This window comes from Microtus oregoni, unplaced genomic scaffold, assembly GCF_018167655.1.
Source record: "Microtus oregoni isolate MIOR12 unplaced genomic scaffold, Mior012 000025F_ref0000491, whole genome shotgun sequence".
Lineage (NCBI taxonomy): Eukaryota > Metazoa > Chordata > Mammalia > Rodentia > Cricetidae > Microtus > Microtus oregoni.
Window position 1 is genome coordinate 14,050,850 of NW_024543084.1, and position 20,730 is coordinate 14,071,579.

At 50.4% G+C, this 20,730-nt stretch overlaps 2 protein-coding genes across 2 annotated transcripts; one reads left to right on the forward strand and one right to left on the reverse strand.

The window, feature by feature from the left end:
* Positions 1–6,729: 6,729 nt before the first annotated feature.
* On the forward strand, positions 6,730–9,054 carry Endog (endonuclease G). The gene is made up of 3 exons (XM_041675269.1): positions 6,730–7,344; positions 8,004–8,113; positions 8,730–9,054. The coding sequence occupies exons 1-3, from the start codon at positions 6,853–6,855 to the stop codon at positions 9,010–9,012; spliced, it is 885 nt and encodes a 294-aa protein (XP_041531203.1). The 5' UTR covers positions 6,730–6,852; the 3' UTR covers positions 9,013–9,054.
* Spout1 (SPOUT domain containing methyltransferase 1) lies at positions 8,989–18,004 on the reverse strand. Its single transcript, XM_041675268.1, has 12 exons — positions 17,942–18,004; positions 17,506–17,551; positions 17,256–17,381; positions 14,439–14,598; positions 12,478–12,567; positions 12,341–12,390; positions 12,126–12,256; positions 10,920–10,992; positions 10,724–10,822; positions 10,171–10,273; positions 9,906–10,053; positions 8,989–9,198 (listed from the first exon to the last, which is right to left on the reverse strand). Exons 1-12 carry the CDS (start codon positions 17,975–17,977, stop codon positions 9,130–9,132), a joined length of 1,131 nt encoding a protein of 376 aa, XP_041531202.1. The 5' UTR covers positions 17,978–18,004; the 3' UTR covers positions 8,989–9,129.
* Between the last annotated feature and the right edge of the window lie 2,726 nt (positions 18,005–20,730).

Here is a 20,730-nt window from a genome sequence, read left to right on the forward strand (position 1 = left end):
TGACTCCTCCAGTTGAGCTGCCACGCCCAGTAGGAGGCAGGTGGGCTAACCAAGTACCCACCGCTTTGTTACTCGCTTTAAGTTGTATTTATCTGTGTGCATCCTGCAGGTTGAGAGGTCTTGCCGGAGGGAGTCAGTTCTCTCCTCTGGAGTCAGGTGGCGAGCACCTCCACCCACTGAGCTGCCTCACCTGCAGCTACTTTAGTTGGTACTTAGTTTAGAGGTAAGAGTTTGCTATGTAGTCCAGGCTAGCCTCAATCTCTGTTCATCCTCAGCCTCTGAAGCATGAGCTTCCGCCTCCTGAGTGTTGGGATTAAAGATGGACCAGCACACCTGGCTTAAAGCCATGTCTTTTCTTTTTTGTCTTCCTTCCTCCCTCCTTCCCTCCCTCCTTCCTTCCTTCCTTGAGATAGGGTTTCTCTGTCTCAGAGTAAGTCCTGGAACTCACTCTGTAGACCAGTCTGACCTCAAACTCAACAGAGATTCCCCTGCCTCTGCTTCCCGAATGCTGGGATTAAAGGTGTGCACCACCACGCCCGGCTTGAGGAGTGTTTCTATATGCTAACTGTAAATTCTGAAAATAATAAAATGCTGCTTGCAATACCTAGCAGAAATTATTTAGGAATTTTGCGCTGGTCATTGAGCCCAGGCCCTCACACACATCAAGCAAGCACTGAACCCCTGAGCCAGAACCACAGCCCCAAGAATACTGAACATTGTGAAGCCTTGGGAGAGTTGAAGGAGGTGCAAAGAAACAAGGCTCTGCAGTTCCAGGTTGGAAGAATTTACCTCCATTCCCAGTATCTAAAACACACCATAGGTTCTAGTGTGTATAGCTGAGTGGATGAACCTTCTCCAGCTGGTGAGGAAATTAAAATTCCCCTCCGGCTTAAGCAGTTCGCAGCTAAACAAGTCCAGCACCAGGAGTGTAGGAGGAAGGTGGCATAGGCTGCCTCCTCAGGGATTATGGGATGGGAGGAAAGGTTCCAGCTCATGGCAATTTAATAGTGAATGAACGGGGGGTCCTTGAATAAATGTAGTAGTCCCTATCAAAATTCCAGGATGGCCAAGTGTGGTGGTACATGCCTGTGATCTCAGCACTCCACAAAGAGGATCCTGGCAAATTTGAGACCAGCCTGATCTGTGTAGGGGGTTCCAGTCTCCCTGGGGCTACGTACTGAGGCCCTGCCTGAAACAAAATTGCTATGACATGGAGATATAGCTCAGTGGCAGTGTATTCTCTCTGCTTGCCTGAGACTGGGTCCTAACACACTCTAATACTCTCTATCTAACACACACACACACACACACACACACACACACACACTATATATATATTTTCCATAGAAAAAGGAAAGAATCTGAAAATGCGTTAGGGAACCATAAAAGATCCCAGGTGCCTGGCATAACTGAGTGAAAAGAACAAAGCTGGAGGCCTTACATTAAAACACCAGCTAGTGGTGATCACAGCAGCATGGTGCTGGCAGAAATACATCACATCTGCGTTTAATCCCAGCACCCGGGAGGCAGAGGCACGAGGCTCTCTGTGAGCTCAAGGCCAGCCTGGTCTACAGAGTGAGCTCCAGGACAGCCTGAGCTGTTACACAGAGAAACCCTGTCTTGAAAGAAAAAAAAGAAAAATATATGACATCAACCAGTAGAGTCAGACAAAAACCCAGAAACAGGCAGAAAAATCTTACAGTCAATTGATTTAAAAAAAAAAAAAGCTGGGCAGTGGTGGCGCATGCCTTTAATCCCAGCACTTGGGAGGCAGAGGCAGGCGGATCTCTGTGAGTTCGAGACCAGCCTGGTCTACAGAACTAGTTCCAGGACAGGCTCCAAAGCCACAGAGAAACTCTGTCTTGAAAAAACAAAAAGAAAAAAAAAAGTTTTTTTTTTTTTTGTGGTTGTCATTGTTTTTTGAGACAGGAATTCTCAAAAGCTTGTATGTAACGTTGCTTGTTACGGAATTTGCTTTGTAGACCAGGCTGGCCTCAAACTTACGGAGATCACCTACCTCTGCCTCCAGAGTACTGGAATTAAAGGCCTATGCCGCCACCACCTGATAAGAAACCATTTTTCTTATTTTCTGTGCACGAGTGCTTGACTGCTTTATGAGTGCCTGGTCCCAATGGAGGCCAGAGGAAGGCACCAGATCCCCTGGGACTGGAGTTACTGATGCTTGTGAACCACCTTGTGGATGCTGGAAACTGAACCTAGATCTTCTGCAGGAGCAGCCAGTGCTCCTAACTGCTGAGCCATCTCTCCAGCCCCTGGAATCAATTGCCTTTGACAAAGGAGGCAAGAGCACACTGGAGAAAGGACAGTCTTAAGTAAATGGTGCCGAGAGAACTGATTCCACACACAGAAAAGTTAAATGAGACTTTTACACCACACCACATCGAGAAACCAGCTGTCAAATGATTGCAGGCTTAGTCCTAAAGCCTGGAACTGTAGCTATCAGAAGACGGGTGTCTTTTAGACATGGTGCCCAAAGCACTCTCACAGTTACGACAGTCACATTCACAGGAGCCAAAAAGTCTAATGTCCATTAGTGGATGAAGGGACAGAGGACACGGTATAGACACACATGGGATGCGAGGGTTGTGTGTGTGTGTGTGTAAGGCAGTCACCGCAGCTGACCTCGGGCTCCCTAGTGCTGCGATGACAGTCACTATGCTCAATTATCATCCACTAGCCTTTATATGATGGTGTGTGTGTGCGTGCATACATGCATAAACTCATGTCATCCATACACAGGGACATACATGTTGAGGTATGGGCTCATGAGGCAGCTCCCTCCTTCCACTCTGTTTCAAGGCAAGGTCTCTTATTTCATCCACCGTGCAGTGCAGTGTAGGCTCCTGCCTCAGCCTCAAATCTCAGTTTGGGGATGCCGGGATTACAGATGTGAGCTGTTGTCTCTGGCTCCTATGTGAGTTCCAGGGATGGAAATCATGTCACCAGGCATTGCTTTTACCCACTGAGCTGGCTCCCCACCACCAAAAATCTTTTTTCCCTCCTTTTTACATTGATTTATGGGCTGGAGAGATGGCTAGGCTCACAACCAAAAATATAACATTGATTTAGTTTTGTGTGCACCATGGCACCTGTGTGGTGGTCAGTGGGCAACCATAAACCAAATTGCACAAGAGACAGAACTCAGACCATCTTGCTGTCCCCTCGTTTTTTTATTTGTATTTTTTATTTTGGGGAAGGATTCCACATAGTCCAGGCTAGAACTCACTATGTAGTGCATGACCTTGAACTCCTGACCCTCCATCTCCTACCCCTCCAGAGCTAGGGAGTTATCAGCACAGACTACAGACATACTCTGCTTTTCTTCTCTCTCTCTTTCCTTTCCGTTCTCTCCCCATCTCTTCCTTGTTCCCTCCCCATCTCTCCCTTGTTCCCTCCCCTCCCTTCTTTCCTTCCTTCCTTCCTTCCTGTTTTTTTGAGACAGGGTTTCTGTGTGGCCCTAGCAGTCCTGGAACTCAAGCTGTACACCAGGCTGGCCTTGAACTCACAGAGATCCGCCTGCTCTTCCACCAGAGTTCTGGAATTAAAGGTGTTTAAAGGTGTGCGCTACCACTGCCCTGCTCTTATTCTGCTTTTCTTTTTTTAAAAAAAATATTTATTATGTATACAATAGTCTGTCTGTGTGTATGCCTGAAGGCCAGAAGAGGGCGCCAGACCTCTTTACAGATGGTTGTGAGCCACCATGTGGTTGCTGGGAATTGAACTCAGGACCTTTGGAAGAGCAGGCAATGCTCTTAACCACTGAGCCATCTCTCCAGCTCCTCTTATTCTGCTTTTCAAATGAAGGAGATTCATGCCAGGCACAGTGTTAACAGTGGTATGGTAAACATGTCTCCTATACCTACAATCTACAGAAAAAATACTGATGTCAGATTCTTTTCTCGAGACAGACTTCCGTGTATCCCAGGTTAGCTTTGAACTTGCTGTGTATCTGAGGATGACCTTGCAATCCCAGTCTTCCTCCACAGCCCCAGTGCTGCATGCACCATCACATCTGGCTTATGTAATGTTGCAGACCAGATCCAGGGCTCTGCATATACCAGGCATGCACTTGGTCAGCTGCACGGAATCCCTCACCATAAACTTAGCTTTATGATTTTTACCTAGTGTGTGTGTGTATGTGTGTTCTGGAATATTATTTCAAGAGGGGGCTGGAGAGATAGCTCAGTGGTTAAGAGCACTGACTGTTCTTCCAAAGGACCCAGGTTCAATTTCCAGCACACATATGCCAGTTCATAACTGCCTATAACTCCAGTTTCAGAGGATCTGAGCTTCAACAGACATATACAGCCAAAATCCCACTGTATGCCAAATAAATATCCTTTTTTTAAAAAGAGTGTTACATTTGTTTATGCTGTGAAAATTTGTTTAATGACGCAAAGATATGTTGCATTTGTTTAACTCTGTGAAGTTGTGTTACTTTGCCTGTCTAAAACACCTGATTGGTCTAATAAAGAGATGAATGAAGGTAGGAGAAAAGATAGGCGGGGCTTGCAGGCAAAGAGAATAAATAGAAGGAGATAAAGAGAGATCTGGGAGAAAAGGAAGGAGAAGACACCAGGGGCCAGCCATCCAGCCACACAGGAAGACATGGAGTAAAAAATAAAGGTATATAGAATAGAGAAAGGGAAAAGCCCAGATGTAGGAGGTCCTTCTGTTTGTGTTGCTTTCATAGGATAATGAATAAAGAAACTGCCTTGGCCTAGAGGCAAAAGGTAAATGGGATAATTAGTTAAGAAAAGCTGGCTAGCTGAGTGGTGGAACACTTGAGAACCAGAGGCAGGCAGATCTCTGTGAGTTAAGGTCAGCCTGGCCTACAGAGCAAGTGTCGGGACAGACTCCAAAGCTACACAGAGAAACCACCTGAAAAAACAAACAAAACAAAACAAAGAAAATGAAAAGATGGCTAGAAATAAGCCAAACTAAGACTAGGCATTCATAAGTAAGAATAAAAAAAAAATAAGTAAGAATAAGACCCCATCTATTTATTTGGGAGCTGGATGGTAAGGCCACCAAAGAGCCAGAATAAAACAGCAACAACAACAACAGAAAAAACAAACCAGCTACGTTTCTATGTGTGGGAACACCCATGTATGAGTACAGATGGCTGAACAGTCTAGAAAGTATTGGATCTCCCAGAACTGAAGTTATAGGAGGTTGTGAACTGCCTGTAATTGTAGGAATTGAACCTGGGTCTATTAACAAGAGCAACAAATGCTCTCAACTACTGAGCCAGGCCTCTAGGATGTGTTAATTGCTGAACCATGTCTCCAGTCCACAACGTTGTCTTTCTCCTTTTTTATATTTTTTTCCTTTTTTAAATAAAATTTCACATGCCAGTGCGGTAGGCAGGTTGCTGTCTTAAAATAGTCATAGGTTGGGGCTGGAGAGATGGCTCAGCAGTTAAGAGCATTGCCTGCTCTTCCAAAGGTCCTGAGTTCAATTCCGAGCAACCACATGGTGGCTCACAACCATCTGTAATGAGGCCCACAGGAAGAATAATGTATACATAATAAACAAATAAATAAATAAAAGAAAGAAAAAATAGTCATAGGTTAAATATTGTTCCATGTGCAGGAAATATCCTTATCTACCCCCTAGTTTTGAGGACTTTGTGTGTTCCAGCTTCTATGGACAGGAAACACTGTCTTACACAATATACTTCCCAGGCTCATCCCTTTAAAACCCTTTAAAAGCAGGTTGAAAGGAGTGGGCAAGCCCTTAATCCCAGCACTCGGGAGGCAGAGGCAGGTGGGTATCGGTGAGTTCGAGGCCAACCTGGTCTACAGAATGAGTTCCTGTTGGACTCTAGCGTCCAAACACCGAGGAGGAGTCGCCCCCAGAGACTACCTCACACACCACAGCCGATGCAAAAGCATGAGGATTTTATTAATTCTATCATGACGGGGTCCCTCAGCATTTGGGAAGCCGAGAGACCTCGAATAGCTGACATAGTCTACTTTTAAAGGAGAAGGCCACAGAAGCAAGGGGGAGTTGTGATTGGCTTATTGAAAAGGACTATTACCAATAATTGGCTGGAGAGCTGTTGCCAGATCAGATGAAGTAAGAGGTCATTTTGACCCCATTCCCCAGGGGACCGAATCAAAACATACATATATGGGTAATTGTTCAGGAACTGAGTAAGTGCGAGTGTAGCTGTTAGGTCCTTGATTCCCAGGGGAGGAGGGGAAGCACTAAGGCATGGAGGCTGAGAGGATTCAGAACTGTCAGAAATGGCTTCAGAATTGTCTTAAAGTCTTACATTCCAAGACAGCCAGGGCTACACAGAGAAACCCTGTCTTAAGGGGAAAAAAAAAGGAAAGAAAGGTTGGAACGAATGACCCATGACTCTAGCGTAGGCTTTTCAAGCCTCTTTCTATAGCCTTACTAGTAAGCTTCAGCCCCGGGCTGCTGTCAGCAGCTACAGCCTGCACTTGCGTCCTTTTGCCAGCCAATCTAGAGTAGTCTTTGGCTCATTTGGTGACTCAATTATGGGTGGACAGGAGGTGTCTGACAGACCTGGGCTTCTGTCCTGTTCAAGCAACTCTATTTCCCAGGCCTGTGTAAAGGTTAAATTCGCGGCCCCTAGGGCGGCGCTACAGGCCTTGCAGGAGGCCAGGTTTCCGGAGGCTCACGGGGCGAGGCGGAGCCAGACTTGGCAGCGACCAATGGCAAGTGGGTACGGCGGTGTCATGTCCCGCCCAGGCCGTGTCTCAAAGGGCAGGGGAAAGACTTGGAGGACACTCGCACGGGCGGGTCCGGTCCTAGGCTCCTTCCCCTAGTGCCTCTACCGCGCTCGCCCTCCTGGAGGCCATGCGTGCACTGCGGGTTGGCCTGACCCTGGCGCTAGGCGCGGGACTGGGCGCCGCGGCAGAGCACTGGCGGCGTCGGGCGGGGGGGGCGCCCGGGCTGCTGAGCCGGGTGCCAGTGTTGCCCGTGGTCGCGGCCGATCTGCCCGCGCTGCCGGGAGGGCCGGCGGGCGGCACCGGGGAGCTGGCCAAGTACGGGCTGCCCGGCGTGGCGCAGCTCCGGAGCCGCGAGTCCTACGTGCTGAGCTACGACCCGCGCACGCGCGGTGCACTGTGGGTGTTAGAGCAGCTGCGGCCCGAGCGGCTCCGCGGCGACGGCGACCGCAGCGCCTGCGACTTCCGAGAGGACGACTCTGTGCATGCGTACCACCGTGCCACCAACGCGGACTACCGCGGCAGCGGCTTTGACCGCGGTCACTTGGCCGCCGCCGCCAACCATCGCTGGAGCCAGCGGGCGATGAACGACACCTTCTACCTGAGCAACGTGGCCCCGCAGGTAGACGTGGTCCCTGGTCACCTGCCTGACTTCAACGCCTAATTCTGACTTTATGCATGCACCTTTGCGGGAGGGAAGAGCCCTAGACGGGGTTTGAGTTTACACGAAGTACTTACTGGGAGCATCCCTCTCTCCAGCCTTCTGTGGGAAACTGGCTGCAGCAATGCCAGTCAGTAAGATACCCGGTGTACTTCCCGAGGGAACCCAGGAGGTTGCCTACTCCGTACCATCTGGCCTGCAGCAGCTGCCAGGAAAACAGCTTGCACGAAGTTGAGCTGTTGGCATCAGTCCCATCACTCTGAGCACATTGTTAACACTGCACCTGCTCCCAGTAGGATCTTGATGTGTGAACCAGGATGGACGGGCATGGGGCATAGGGCCGACCCCACACCCCACACTTGTTCTGAGGCCTGGCAGGCTCAAGGGGCCTAGGGGATCGCTAAAGGATTAATCCTCCGTCTGGTTCTTTAGCGTAGGAAAGGATGGTGTGGCTAGTGGTGGTCAGCTCCATGACACTCAACCTCTGAAATCACAGAGCCTCAAGGAGCGACCCCTATGAGCCTCTGTCTTCCACTTGCTTGGCCACCTCCTTAGGACCCAGGGCATTCCTAAAAGAAGAAGGTCCCAGGTATGGTCCTGAGCCTTGCTGCTTCCATCAGGTGCCGCACCTCAACCAGAATGCCTGGAACAACCTGGAGAAGTACAGCCGCAGCTTGACTCGCACTTACCAAAACGTCTATGTCTGCACGGGGCCTCTTTTCCTGCCCAGGTAAGCCTGTGGCTGACAGGGCCTCCCACTTACTCTCTGCCCCCGGGCTTTCTGTTTCATGGTAGCCAGAGACCTTTGGGTGGCCTAGAATGGTCCTGTGCCCACAGTTGCTAGGCCCCAAATCTGCCTTTGACACCATCTTTTGACACCATGGCGCCTCTCTAACCCACGCTGTACCAGGCTCTCACCTTTGCTTTCCTATGTCAGTCCTGCCAGAACATGAGAAACCCCTGTGATCGGCACAGGCTGGGCAAGGCAGCTGCTGAGTCCCAGGCCCTGCCCTGGGACTATGCCACTGTCACAGCCCTCACACCTCGCTTGCTTGGTGTCCTGCCTATGGGGACAGGTAGTAGTCACATGTTCGCATGGGTGATTCAGGACCTAGAGAGCTCATTCCTCTAGCAGCATTTATTGCCACCCATTCTGTCTGAAGCAGCAATGGGCAGAAAAGCGTAGGATTAAGCATTGGTCCCCACCAGAAAAGCGCAGGATTAAGCATTGGTCCCCACCTTACGGAGTTCCTAGACCCAAAGAGACGACCAGGCATGGCACATAAATTTCTTGTTGGAAGTCAGGGAGGGCTTCCTGAAAGGGGTGGCCTTGTGTCTTTCCACAGGACAGAGGCTGATGGGAAGTCCTATGTAAAGTACCAGGTTATTGGGAAGAACCACGTGGCAGTGCCCACACACTTCTTCAAGGTGCTCATCCTGGAGGCCACCAGCGGGCAGATTGAGCTGCGTTCCTATGTGATGCCCAATGCCCCTGTGGACGAGACCATCCCTTTGGAGCGTTTCCTGGTGCCCATCGAGAGCATTGAGCGGGCTTCGGGACTGCTCTTCGTGCCCAATATCTTGGCGCGAGCTGGGAACCTCAAGGCCATCACTGCTGGCAGCAAGTGAGGGAGACTGGACTGGCTCATATTAAAGGTGGTTATTTTTGTAGACACGTCTTGACCATGTTTGTTCCTGGTGATCCTCCATTTTCTGCTGCTTCTACATCCTGGATCCACAAAGCTGTCAGGTGGTCTGGGAACCTGCCTGGGTGAGACCAGGTTGCAGGGCAGCCAGGGAGATGAGTATGGCTTCCTGGAAGGAAAGAAGTTGGCTGTCTAGCTCTTCCTTGTCTTCACAGCCAGCTGCCCAAGACCCAGGAAGGATAAGAGGATGGGCGGGGCTTCGGGAACAGGCAGAGGGGTTGTCAACCTGCAGTCACCACCCGAGACTGGTGGAGAAACAGCCGCTGCCCCTCCCCCATAGTAACCCATAGGGACAGCAGTCCATGCTGGCCTCAGGGACGGCGGCACAAATCCCACGGATGCTCTGGTCTTGTGGGGACATTTTTCCTCAGAACAGAAATGTTGACATCCGGAGGGACCTAAGATACCACCAAGGAAGCCGAGGCCCTGAATGGGCACAGGCAGGTAAACTGGGAACCTAAGACTACTGCAGGCCCAGGACTTTGCAACCCTATGGCTCTTGTATCTTGTCCCTGCCAATAGTTTGCTGTGTAAGGGCCCCATCTTCAGAAAAGGTATTTAGGCTGAAGCTGGGGAGATGGCTCAGTGGTTAAGAGCACTGGCTACTTTTCCAGACGTCCTGAGTTTAATTCCCAGCAACCATATGGTGGCTCACAACTGTCTATACCTGTAGTCTCATGTGATCTGATGCCCTCTTCTGATGTGCAGAAATACACACAGACAAAACATCCATATATAAAACACATAAATAAATCTTCAGAAAAGACCCCTACAGTGGGTTACCAGGAAAACTGGGTATCTGTGGCTGTGGCTCACCTCAGTGCGGATAGTACGGCTGCCCTGGCTGGGGCATGTGTTGACATAAAAGTCGAAGAGGACACTGGGTTCAGACACTTCCAGGTTGGGGTCAGCATCCACTCCAGCTTCCAGCCCTTGGAGGCCCCCGAACACCACAAGAGCATGCCTGGTACCAGAGAAAGGGAGTCACTGACTTCAAGGCTCCACAGGATACAGTCCCCAGAGCTTCAGGTCCCCACCACATGTACAGTAGGGCCCAGTCCCTGCCCTAAGCAGCACGCACCTGAAGCTAGGCAGCTGGGCAGAGGCTACGTTAGAGCCACGTTCTGATGTCCCAATGGTCAAATCATACCCATCCTGGAAGGGAGCCTCAGCAAACACAGCACCTGGGGGTGGGGCCAGCTCAGTGGGGTCCTGCTCTTGGCTGTGTGTCTAGCACATCACAGGGGCAGGTGGAGAGAGCTCGGTAAAGGAGGTCCTCTACTGCTCTTGGGAAACTGAGGGCAGGGAATGGTGGAGTTGAAGCCTGGCTGGGGAGCACAGGGTGGGCAGGAAGAGCTCCCAAACCCTAGACAATGTTCAGCAGCCTCACACTTGCTTCAGAGGGCTTTCTTGGTCTGGTGTTTGAAACAAGGTCTTGCTGTCTCCTGAGCTGGCCTCAGGTTTACACTGATATTCCTGTGTAGGCCTCCTGGTGCTGGGATGGGGGCTGGGAACCAATCACATCCTGCTCTCAGGTGTTCTTAGCATTCACCGGAGATGAGACCAGAGATGGCACCACCTAAACATACCACCTAGTACAGAGGGACATTCAGGGAAGGAGCTTCTGTCCTTACTGAGACAGGAGGCCAGGCGGACGGTGTAGCCCCAGTAGAGACCGGCTTTGGTGCGGGGGTCCTGTGAAGACACGACTATTCCCTTGTATGTCTTGCATTCTGAGGAACAGAACAGGCTATGAACACCAAGGAGACAGGGAGGCAGGAGGAGGCTCTGAGCCAGGCAACTGTAAGGGCTGAAGAAGCTTCCAGATACCCGGGAGCTGCTTTTGGTTCAGTCGCACGGTCACCCGAAGTCCGGGCTCCAGTTTCTTGTCAATCTTCACCTCCTGCAGAGAAGCTAGAGGAAATGAGTGCTACACCTCAAAGGGGCCAATGTTCTCAGAGACCCAGTGGAGGAATCTGGTGCCAGGCCAACCTACCACCCTGCTTCTGGCACTGAGTGGGGCCTGCTAAGAGGGACCGTTCATGCAGAATAATTATCACAGGGCACTGGTCAGAAAGAGAAGCCTGGGGCTAGGACATGGAGTCTACAAAGAGATGAAGTCGCAGTTTCCTCCACGTGGTGGCTTTGCCACTTATGAGCTGTAGGAGTCTGAGGGCAGTTAACTCCTGTGAGCCTCAGTTTCCCCATCTGTGGAACAGCAGACTATAAACCATCCCAGGCCCGATGAATGGAGGTTACGCCCCTCAGTTCCTCCTTGGCACGTGCATGCTTACCCACACATTCACACCCACATAAAAAGGAAAAATTTAGGGGGCTGGAGAGATGGCTCAGAGGTTAAAAGCATTGCCTGCTCTTCCAAAGGTCCTGAGTTCAATTCCCAGCAACCACATGGTGGCTCACAACCATCTGTAATGGGGTCTGGTGCCCTCTTCTGGCCTGCAGGCATACACACAGACAGAATATTGTATACATTAATAAATAAATAAATAATTAAAAAAAGGGAAAAATTTAAAGAATAACCTAACCCCCAAACCAGCAAAGCTGAGAATGTACTTCAATTACAGAGCACAATTAGATCTCCGCAACAAAAGTAAATAATAAACAAACTGCCCAGACAACACTGGGTTTGATCCTGGCTTCTCTCTATCATTTCTATTTCATGGGTATTTCGCCTGCATGTTTGTTTGGGTATCATGTTCATGCCTGGGGCCCATGGAGGCCAGAAGAGGGCACCAGAGCCCCTGGAACAGTTGGTTTGTGAGCCACCATGTGGGTGCTGGGACCTGAACCAGGGTCCTCTGCAGGAACAGCCAGTGCTCTTAACTGGTGAGCCAGTGCTCCAGCTTCTCTGGGTTCATCTCTCGAGCCCTGCTTTGGGTACTTCTCTGGTCCAGTTAGCAATAACTGGTGTTTCACGGCAGGCTAGAGCCCAGGTCTCCCTATTCTTATGTCCCTGCCTGTCCTCCACAGCTAGCAGGTGTCCTTAAGGTGTACACAGCCCACCTCCATTCCTACCTTTTTCATCCCACAATTAACCAGAGAGCCGTGGCCCGCCTTGGTGGGCCGGTCCACCACAACGCCTTCTCGGAACTCCGATTCCTCGTCCTGCCGCATGTGGTGAGGGCTGTCCAAGGGGTTGAGGATTCCTGAGCAGGGAACGGGAGGGGGATGATGTCAGGTCCAGGCCCCACTCTCAGTGCCTAGGGATGAGCCAGGCACACCAGCCATACCTGCGAACTGCAGATCCTGGTGTTTGGGGAAGAACGCCTTTCTCAGATACCTGGGGAAGAACGTAGTTGTCAGGCCCTCCCTGGGGAGCTGCTTCCCCACTACATCCAAGGGAACACCACCCTCACCTCACACTTACTGTGGACACTCCAGGTACTGCAGGATGCGGGCCAGCTGTACACATGCCTGCCCCTTCTTGCCAACTCCCCTGAATTCCCCTTCCACAGTCCTGGAAAGATAAAGACAGGGCTTAGGATGCAAGTGCTGGGCTGGAGAGGTGGCATATCCAGTTGAGGGCTCTTGCTCCCAACCCTGAAAACTTAAGTTCCATGTCCAGAACCCCCATGAGGAAAGAACTGACGACCTGACTCCACAAGCTGTCTTCCTTATGGTCTTTCTGTATAGACCAGCCTGTCCTCCAACTCAGAGATCCGCCTGCCTCTGCCTCCCCAGTGCTGGGATTAAAGGCGTGCACCACCACCGCCTGGCCTAAATTGTCATTTGATCTCCACAACCACACCAGTGTGTGTACACAAGCACCATAAATAAATATTAAACAGGCACAAAACGGGGTCTTAGAGCTGAATGATAAACAGCTTCAGTGATAGAACATGCGTAAATCCCAGAGTTCAATCTCCAGCACCACAGGAGAAAAAAGATGCAACTGCAGCTGCACCTGAGAACTCCTCCCACCCAGTGTGAGCATCCTTGCCTCTGAGAGCTCCTCCCACCCAGTGTGAGCATCCTTGCCTCTGAGAACTCCTCCCACCCAGTGTGAGCATCCTTGCCTCTGAGAACTCCTCCCACTCAGTGTGAGCATCCTTGCCTCTGAGAGCTCCTCCCACCCAGTGTGAGCATCCTTGCCTGAGAGCTCCTCCCACCCAGTGTGAGCATCCTTGCCTCTGAGAGTTCCTCCCACCCAGTGTGAGCATCCTTGCCTCTGAAAGCTCCTTCCACCCAGTGTGAGTGTCCTTGCCTCTGAGAGCTCCTCCCACCCAGTGTGGGATCCTTGTCTCTGAGAGCTCCTCCCACCCAGTGTTGAGCATCCTTGCCTCTGAGAGCTCCTTCCACCCAGTGTGAGCGTCCTTGTCTCTGAGAGCTCCTCCCACCCAGTGTGAGTATCCTTGCCTCTGAGAACTCCTCCCACCCAGTGTGAGCATCCTTGCCTCTGAAAGCTCCTCCCACCCAGTGTGAGTGTCCTTGTCTCTGAGAGCTCCTCCCACCCAGTGTGAGCATCCTTGCCTGAGAGCTCCTCCCACCCAGTGTGAGTGTCCTTGCCTCTGAGAGCTCCTCCCACCCAGTGTGAGCATCTTTGCCTCTGAGAGCTCCTTCCACCCAGTGTGAGCGTCCTTGTCTCTGAGAGCTCCTCCCACCCAGTGTGGGCATCCTTGCCTCTGAGAACTCCTCCCACCCAGTGTGAGCATCTTTGCCTCTGAAAGCTCCTTCCACCCAGTGTGAGTGTCCTTGTCTCTGAGAGCTCCTCCCACCCAGTGTGAGTGTCCTTGTCTCTGAGAGCTCCTCCCACCCAGTGTGAGCATCCTTGCCTGAGAGCTCCTCCCACCCAGTGTGAGTGTCCTTGCCTCTGAGAGCTCCTCCCACCCAGTGTGAGCATCTTTGCCTCTGAGAGCTCCTTCCACCCAGTGTGAGCGTCCTTGTCTCTGAGAGCTCCTCCCACCCAGTGTGGGCATCCTTGCCTCTGAGAACTCCTCCCACCCAGTGTGAGCATCTTTGCCTCTGAAAGCTCCTTCCACCCAGTGTGAGTGTCCTTGTCTCTGAGAGCTCCTCCCACCCAGTGTGAGCATCCTTGCCTGAGAGCTCCTCCCACCCAGTGTGAGTGTCCTTGCCTCTGAGAGCTCCTCCCACCCAGTGTGAGCATCCTTGTCTCTGAGAGCTTCTCCCACCCAGTGTGAGCATCCTTGCCTCCACAAAATAAGGATTATAGTGTGGGTACTTTGAAAGAGCCAGGCAGGTGACAAGGGATAGGACAAAGTCACAGCCAAGCCTAGCGGCCCTCCCCTCCCCTCCCCTCCCAGTAAAGACTCTCACTTGGTATGTTGGCCTTCCCCTCCACGTCTCTCCCCCCTCCCTGTGAAGACTCACTTGGTATCTTGGCCCTCTTCATCGAACACCACAATCTCATCCACACAGAAGATGGTGCAGGCTCTGGCAATCTGGCCAGCCAGGTAGGTGCGAAGCTCAGGTGACTGGGCGTTGTCCAGGATGGAGCCTGGCAGGGCCACACTCAGAGTGTAAGGCCGTCCTAGCAGGGGCAAGGGGTGCACCTGGTCAGCCTGACATGGCTCAGAGTAAGAGAACTGTCTAAATGCGAGGAGTTTCAGTCTCTTCAGGAAGAATTGGACCAAAGTCTCCAAGGCTTCTCAGAGTAAGGCAGCCCGGAGAGCAAGGTCAAGCAGTGGTCAGCAGCACTGGCCTACGCCCAGATCCTGGCTCAGCTCTGAGATACCTCATTTACCAGCTATCAGATGTAGATGAGACCCATTAAAATCTGGCTGTTCTCACACAGGCCCTAAGATCGATTCCCAACACAACTGTCTGTAACTACGGTCCCATGGGATCTGACACCCTCTTGTTTTCAGAAGTACATGCAGGGCTGGAGAGATGGCTCAGAGGTTAAGAGCATTGCCTGCTCTTCCAAAGGTCCTGAGTTCAATTCCCAGCAACCACATGGTGGCTCAAAACCATCTGTAATGGGGTCTGGTGCCCTCTTCTGGCCTGCAGGCATACACACAGACAGAATATTGTATACATAATAAATAAATATTAAAAAAAAAAAGAAAAAAAAGAAGTACATGCAGACAAAACACCCATATATGTAAAATGAATAAATCTTTAAAAGACAGCAAAAATATAAAAAGCATCTGATATAAGCTCCAGGAAGTATCAAGTCTGTTCTCTACCCGTAGGTTCCACACCTATGGATTCCATCAACCCCGACTGGAAACAAATATATACACATATTTGTGCACATGTATACACAACATGTATAAATCACCGACTTGTTGTAGGCTAATCTTTTTGTACACTGTGAAGATGTGTTTTTGCCAAGGCGCCTTCTGATTGGTTTTAAAAAGAGCTGACTGGCCGGGCGGTGGTGGCGCACGCCTTTAATCCCAGCACTCGGGAGGCAGAGGCAGGTGGATCTCTGTGAGTTCGAGACCAGCCTGGTCTACAGAGCTAGTTCTAGGACAGGCTCCAAAGCCACAGAGAAACCCTGTCTCGAAAAACCAAAAAAAAAAAAAAAGCTGACTGGCCAATAGTTGGGCAGGAGAGGCTAGGTGGGCCACAGACCAAGTCGGATATCCAGAATGGAGGAGAGATAAAAATGCCACGTGGAAGAACGTGGATTAACAACAGAAGCAGGTTAATTTAAGTTATAATAGCTAGTTAGGGACAAGTCTAAGCTAAGGCTGAGCTTTTTTTTTTTTTTGGTTTTTATTTTTCTTTTTTTTTAAATATTTATTTATTATGTATACAATATTCTGTGTGTATGCCTGAAGGCCAGAAGAGGGCACCAGACCTCATTACAGATGGTTGTGAGCCACCATGTGGTTGCTGGGAATTGAATTCAGGACCTTTGGAAGAGCAGACAATGCTCTTAACCTCTGAGCCATCTCTCCAGCCCTTTCTTTGGTTTTTCGAGACAGGGTTTCTCTATAGCTTTGGAGCCTGTCCTGGAACTCCCTTTGTAGACCAGGCTGGCCTCGAACTCACAGAGAAGGCTGAGCTTTCATAATTAATAAGAAGTCTCGGGGCTGAGAGATGGCTCAGGGGTTAACTTCACCAACTGAAGGGCAGGAGCATCTGTGGCGTGAAGACCAGCGGAAAGCTCCTGAAATCACTGCCCTTCATTTACCTGAGTGTGCTCTGTCACCCAGGAAAGTCGGCTAAGTGTTCTGCCTGCCAGGACTAGGCGGTGGGGAGCTGAGATATGAGCTAGGTTGCCTTGCTGTAGATGAGCCTCCATATTCTGTTCCTCCCGGTTTCTTTATCTGAACGAGGTGACACACAGATCACTTCCAGAGTCCTTGAACAGAGGACTTCTCACCACCACCGAGGCCAGCAGCTGAGCTCCACAAGGGTACAATGTTACTACTCCCACACACCCACCAGTGAAAGAGGATACTTTTGGTTTTGTTTTAGACAGTGGCTACTACTTGCCCTGGACTAGCCCTTAAATCTCTATTCTCCTGCCTCAGAGGCCCAGGCATTGAGATTATAGCTATGTGTATCACAACAACCAGAAAAAAATAGTCTGTTGGGGGAATAAAGATAGGGGAATGTACTAACCCAGGATTCCCGGCTGTTACACCGCACACTCTGTCCGGCCGCACCACTAGTCATAATGTCAGAACAAACCACAGCCACAGCCTGCTCAGTTTGTCTTTCTTTCTTTTTTTTTAATTTATTTAACTTTATTTTATGTGCCTTGCCATCAGATGCCCTGAAACTGGACTTACAGACAGTTGGGAGCTGCCAAGTGGGTGCTGGGAAGAGCTGCCAATGCTCTTAACCACTGAGCCAGTTCTCCAGCCCCCAGTTTTTCTTTTTCTTAGTTTTCTGGACCATTTTCAGCATGTATTAGATACAATGGGAAGATAAATATTTCCATTATGAAATTAAATTAAAAATGTAACCAAAGCACTCAGAACGTGCTCAGGAGGTCTGAGCCAAGGGTAGGCTGGCCAGTGAATGCTCGCCTACTATGAATAAAGGCTCTGGCTTTAATCTTTAGCCCCTCACTTAAAGGGGGAAAAAAAGGGAAAGAGAGGGAGGGAGAAAAATGAAGGGGAAGAGAGAAAGAGGAGGAGAAAGCAAAGGAGAGAGGGACAGAGGATAGAGGAGCGAGAGAGGGCGTCAGGTTAGGTGTGAGGGTCGGCCCCAGGATCCAGCGCTTACCCTGGTCGCTACTTTGGGCAGCAGCCTCCTCCTCCTCCTGGCGCTTAGCCTGTTCCTCCTGAGCCCGCTGCCGCTCCAGTTTTTTCATCATTTTGAGGTCCTTCCACTTCTTTTTCTCCTCCTTCTCTGGAGAAGAATCGATGGGGGAAGAGGGCCCCATAATGAGATTTCCCGCTCACTGAAGCAGCCTGGGCTCAGCCTGCAGGGCATTAGGTGGGCTGGGGAAAGAGAGGGCTCAGCCCTTACTTACTCTGCTGCTTCCATTTTCTCCATTCAACCCTTTGGCCGTGTTCGCCCTGGAAGAGCAGGAGGGAGAATGAGAGCCTAAACGGTCACACATCGGCGGGGAGCATCGTTGCCGGGCTCCAGTCATCTGAATTCCCCAACCCAGGCAGGAGCACAGGGATTCGCTGTGCTCAGAGCCTGGGGTTAGCCTCGGCACAGTAACCAACCGGGAAGTTCAGGAATAAATTCCCATAGGGCAAAAGAAGAAACTGAGGCAAGGGAGGAGCGGTCGGGCCACAACGTTGCTCTAGAAATCAGAAGCAAGTCAGGAAAGGGCTCGGCAGCGTGAGCACCGCCGCCCTGCTAACAAGCTCAGGCTCCGGGCGAGCGGCGAGGAGGGAGCCCCCAGACCACGCCGCGGCGCCCCGGCCTCGCCCGGAACCCCACTTGCTGGCACTTACTGGCCCACACGGACGCTTCCTCGGGTGTTCCGCCATGTTTCGGGAACACCACGCGCTTCCCAATCAGCCCCGCCTCTTCCGGCCACACCTCCGCGGAGCTGCCCAATCGAAGGGCCCGAGGCGCGTGAGCGCGCGGCCTGGGAGTCATTGGGAGATGGAGCGCGGACACTTGTGGAGCAGGGACGCGGGCAGGCCGCAGTGCTGGTGCCTCTCCAGGACAGATGGGTTTCCAGCAGTGTGATCACTTAGGGCCCTCCCAGTCAGTAACAGGATGACATTCAGCTTCCATGTTGTATGTAAGGAGACCCTACTGGAAATTAGGAGAAGTTTAATCCAGTTCTACAATTAGTTCATTTGCACTTCTTTGTGTTTATAACATTCATTCATTTTCCTGGGACTCCAACTGAGGGCCTGACTCCTGCTAAATCAACCTGTGACCTACATTCTCAACCCGGCACAAACTTTATTCTTTATGACTTTTAATTTTTAAGTTTGTGTGGGGGTCTTCAAACTGAAAGAAAAAAATTGAGATAGGGTTTTACTATGTAGCCTGGACTGACTCCAAATTCAAGATCACCTTCCATCAACCTCCTGAGTGATTAATTTTTGACAGTCTTGGGGATCAAATCCAAGGTCTCCAGCATATAAGCCCTCTACCACTGAGCAACATTCCCTGTCCCCTTTAAAGCAGTATTTTAAGTTTAAGGAGGAAAAAATTGGAAGATAATAATGAAAGCGGTTCCCCAAAAAGCTTTTCTGCCTGGTAGTTTTGAATTAACTTTTTGTTTTGTTTTTGTTTTTCAAGACAGGGTTTCTGGGCTGGAGAGATGGCTCAGAGGTTAAGAGCATTGCCTGCTCTTCCAAAGGTCCTGAGTTCAATTCCCAGCAACCACATGGTGGCTCACAACCATCTGTAATGAGGTCTGGTGCCCTCTTCTGGCCTTCAGGCACAATGCAGAAAGAATATTGTATACATAATAAATAAATAAATATTTAAAAAAAAAAAAAAAAAAAGACAGGGTTTCTCTGTGTAGCCCCGGTTGTCCTGGAACTCACTCTGTAGACCAGGCTGGCTTCTAATCAGAGATCCTTCTGTCTCTGCCTCCCAGGGACTGAGAGAGTAAAATCGTGTGCTACCACGCAGAGCTTGTCACATGATCTGGTACTTAGTCACAGTTACAGTCAGAAGATACTGACACACGATCAACCAAACAGCATTCTCTTTACAGTCAGAAGATACTGACACACGATCAACCAAACAGCATTCTCTTTACAGTCAGAAGATACTGACACATGATCAACCAAACAGCATTCTCTTTACAGTCAGAAGATACTGACACATGATCAACCAAACAGCATTCTCTTTTGACTTTTATTTCCTTTTTGTCTGTTTTGCTTGCTTTGGTTTTGTTTGGTGAGATAGTGTCCGTCCTCCTGCCTCATCCTCCCAAGTACTGAAATTGAAGGTGTGCAGCGCCATGCGCTCTGGGATTTGATGTCACTTATTTTGTTCTTATAAGTGTTTTGTCAGGATGTATGTCTGTGTACCACAAGCTTACCTGGTGTCTGAGGAGGCCAGAAGAGATCCTTGGATCCCGTGGGACTGAAGTTACAGGAGGTTGTGTGTAACCTTGTGTCTACTGGGAACTGAACCCAGGTCCTCTGGAAGGACCTCTTAACCACTGAGCTATCTCTCCAGCTCCTAGATCACTTTTTTTTTTTTTTTCGAGACAGGGTTTCTCTGTGGCTTTGGAGCCTGTCCTGGAACTAGCTCTGTAGACCAGGCAGGTCTCGAACTCACAGATCCACCTGCCTCTGCCTCCCGAGTGCTGGGATTAAAGGCGTGTGCCACCATCGCCCGGCTTAGATCACTTTTTTGAAGTGGGGAGCGGGGTAACTCAGAGGCTCACTCTGTTTCTCACACAGGCCACTTGACTCAAGATCCTCCTGCCTCAGCCTCCCTGGAGTGCTGAGATTAAAGATGTGTACTACCACTGCCCCGCTAGATTTTTTTTAAGGTTTATTTATTATGTATACAGTGTTCTGCCTGCAGGCCAGAAGAGGGCACCAGATCGCATTATAGGTAGTTGCGAACCACCATGTGGTTGCTGGGAATTGAACTCAGGACCTCTGGAAGAGCAGCCAGTGCTCTTAACTGCTGAGTCATCTCTTCAGCCTTGGATTGTAGCGAGCTGCGTGGTGTCACACCTGATGGAGATGTATAATCAATTCCTGAGATGGCTAAGGCCTGACCTATGCTATGATCACGCAATGATCATCAGCTGCTTGCATATGTGTGGGCCTATGGGCAGTGCCCACCTGGCAATCCGGGATTGGCAGCCCATGCCTACTTAAGGGCTGGGAGAGGTTTGCCCGGGGAGACAGGGGAAGAGAGAGTGAAAGTGAATAAAGTCCTGGAATAAACTGCAGTGAGAAGAGCTCTGGTGGTCGCGTCATTCCTTGTGGGTCGAGGGTGGCCACGACAAGTGGTGGCCCGTACGGGGAACCTCCAAACCTCTCTCCGTGGAGCCCAGAACTTGCTGCAGTCAGGGGGTGCACTGGATAATCCTCAAGGTAAGATTGAGGAATCGCAATAAATGCAGGTTTTATGCTCTCACCTGTAGAAAAGGTAGAGCGGGAAAGTATAGCCACGACCAAAGTGGACAGTTTAAAATGAAAATAAAAGGAAGAATAGGATTTTAGAATGGGCGCTTCAACATCACACCTGATTTTTCTGGCTCTTAAGGAGCTGTTACGGAGCGCATTGGAGAGGTTTTTGGCTAAATGTG

What these genes read in the sequence shown, in the direction of transcription:
- Endog (XM_041675269.1), top strand. Translation starts at nt 6,853, where the DNA reads ATGCGTGCACTGCGGGTTGGCCTGACCCTGGCGCTAGGCGCGGGACTG. An exon ending in TGAGCAACGTGGCCCCGCAG is followed by an intron (nt 7,345 to 8,003) that starts GTAGACGTGGTC and finishes TGCTTCCATCAG; the next exon opens with GTGCCGCACCTCAACCAGAA. An exon ending in GGGCCTCTTTTCCTGCCCAG is followed by an intron (nt 8,114 to 8,729) that starts GTAAGCCTGTGG and finishes GTCTTTCCACAG; the next exon opens with GACAGAGGCTGATGGGAAGT.
- Spout1 (XM_041675268.1), bottom strand. Translation starts at nt 17,977, where the DNA reads ATGGCGGAACACCCGAGGAAGCGTCCGTGTGGGCCA. An exon ending in GGAAGCGTCCGTGTGGGCCA is followed by an intron (nt 17,552 to 17,941) that starts GTAAGTGCCAGC and finishes CTGCTCTTCCAG; the next exon opens with GGCGAACACGGCCAAAGGGT. An exon ending in CCAGGATCTGCAGTTCGCAG is followed by an intron (nt 12,257 to 12,340) that starts GTATGGCTGGTG and finishes TTCCCTGCTCAG; the next exon opens with GAATCCTCAACCCCTTGGAC.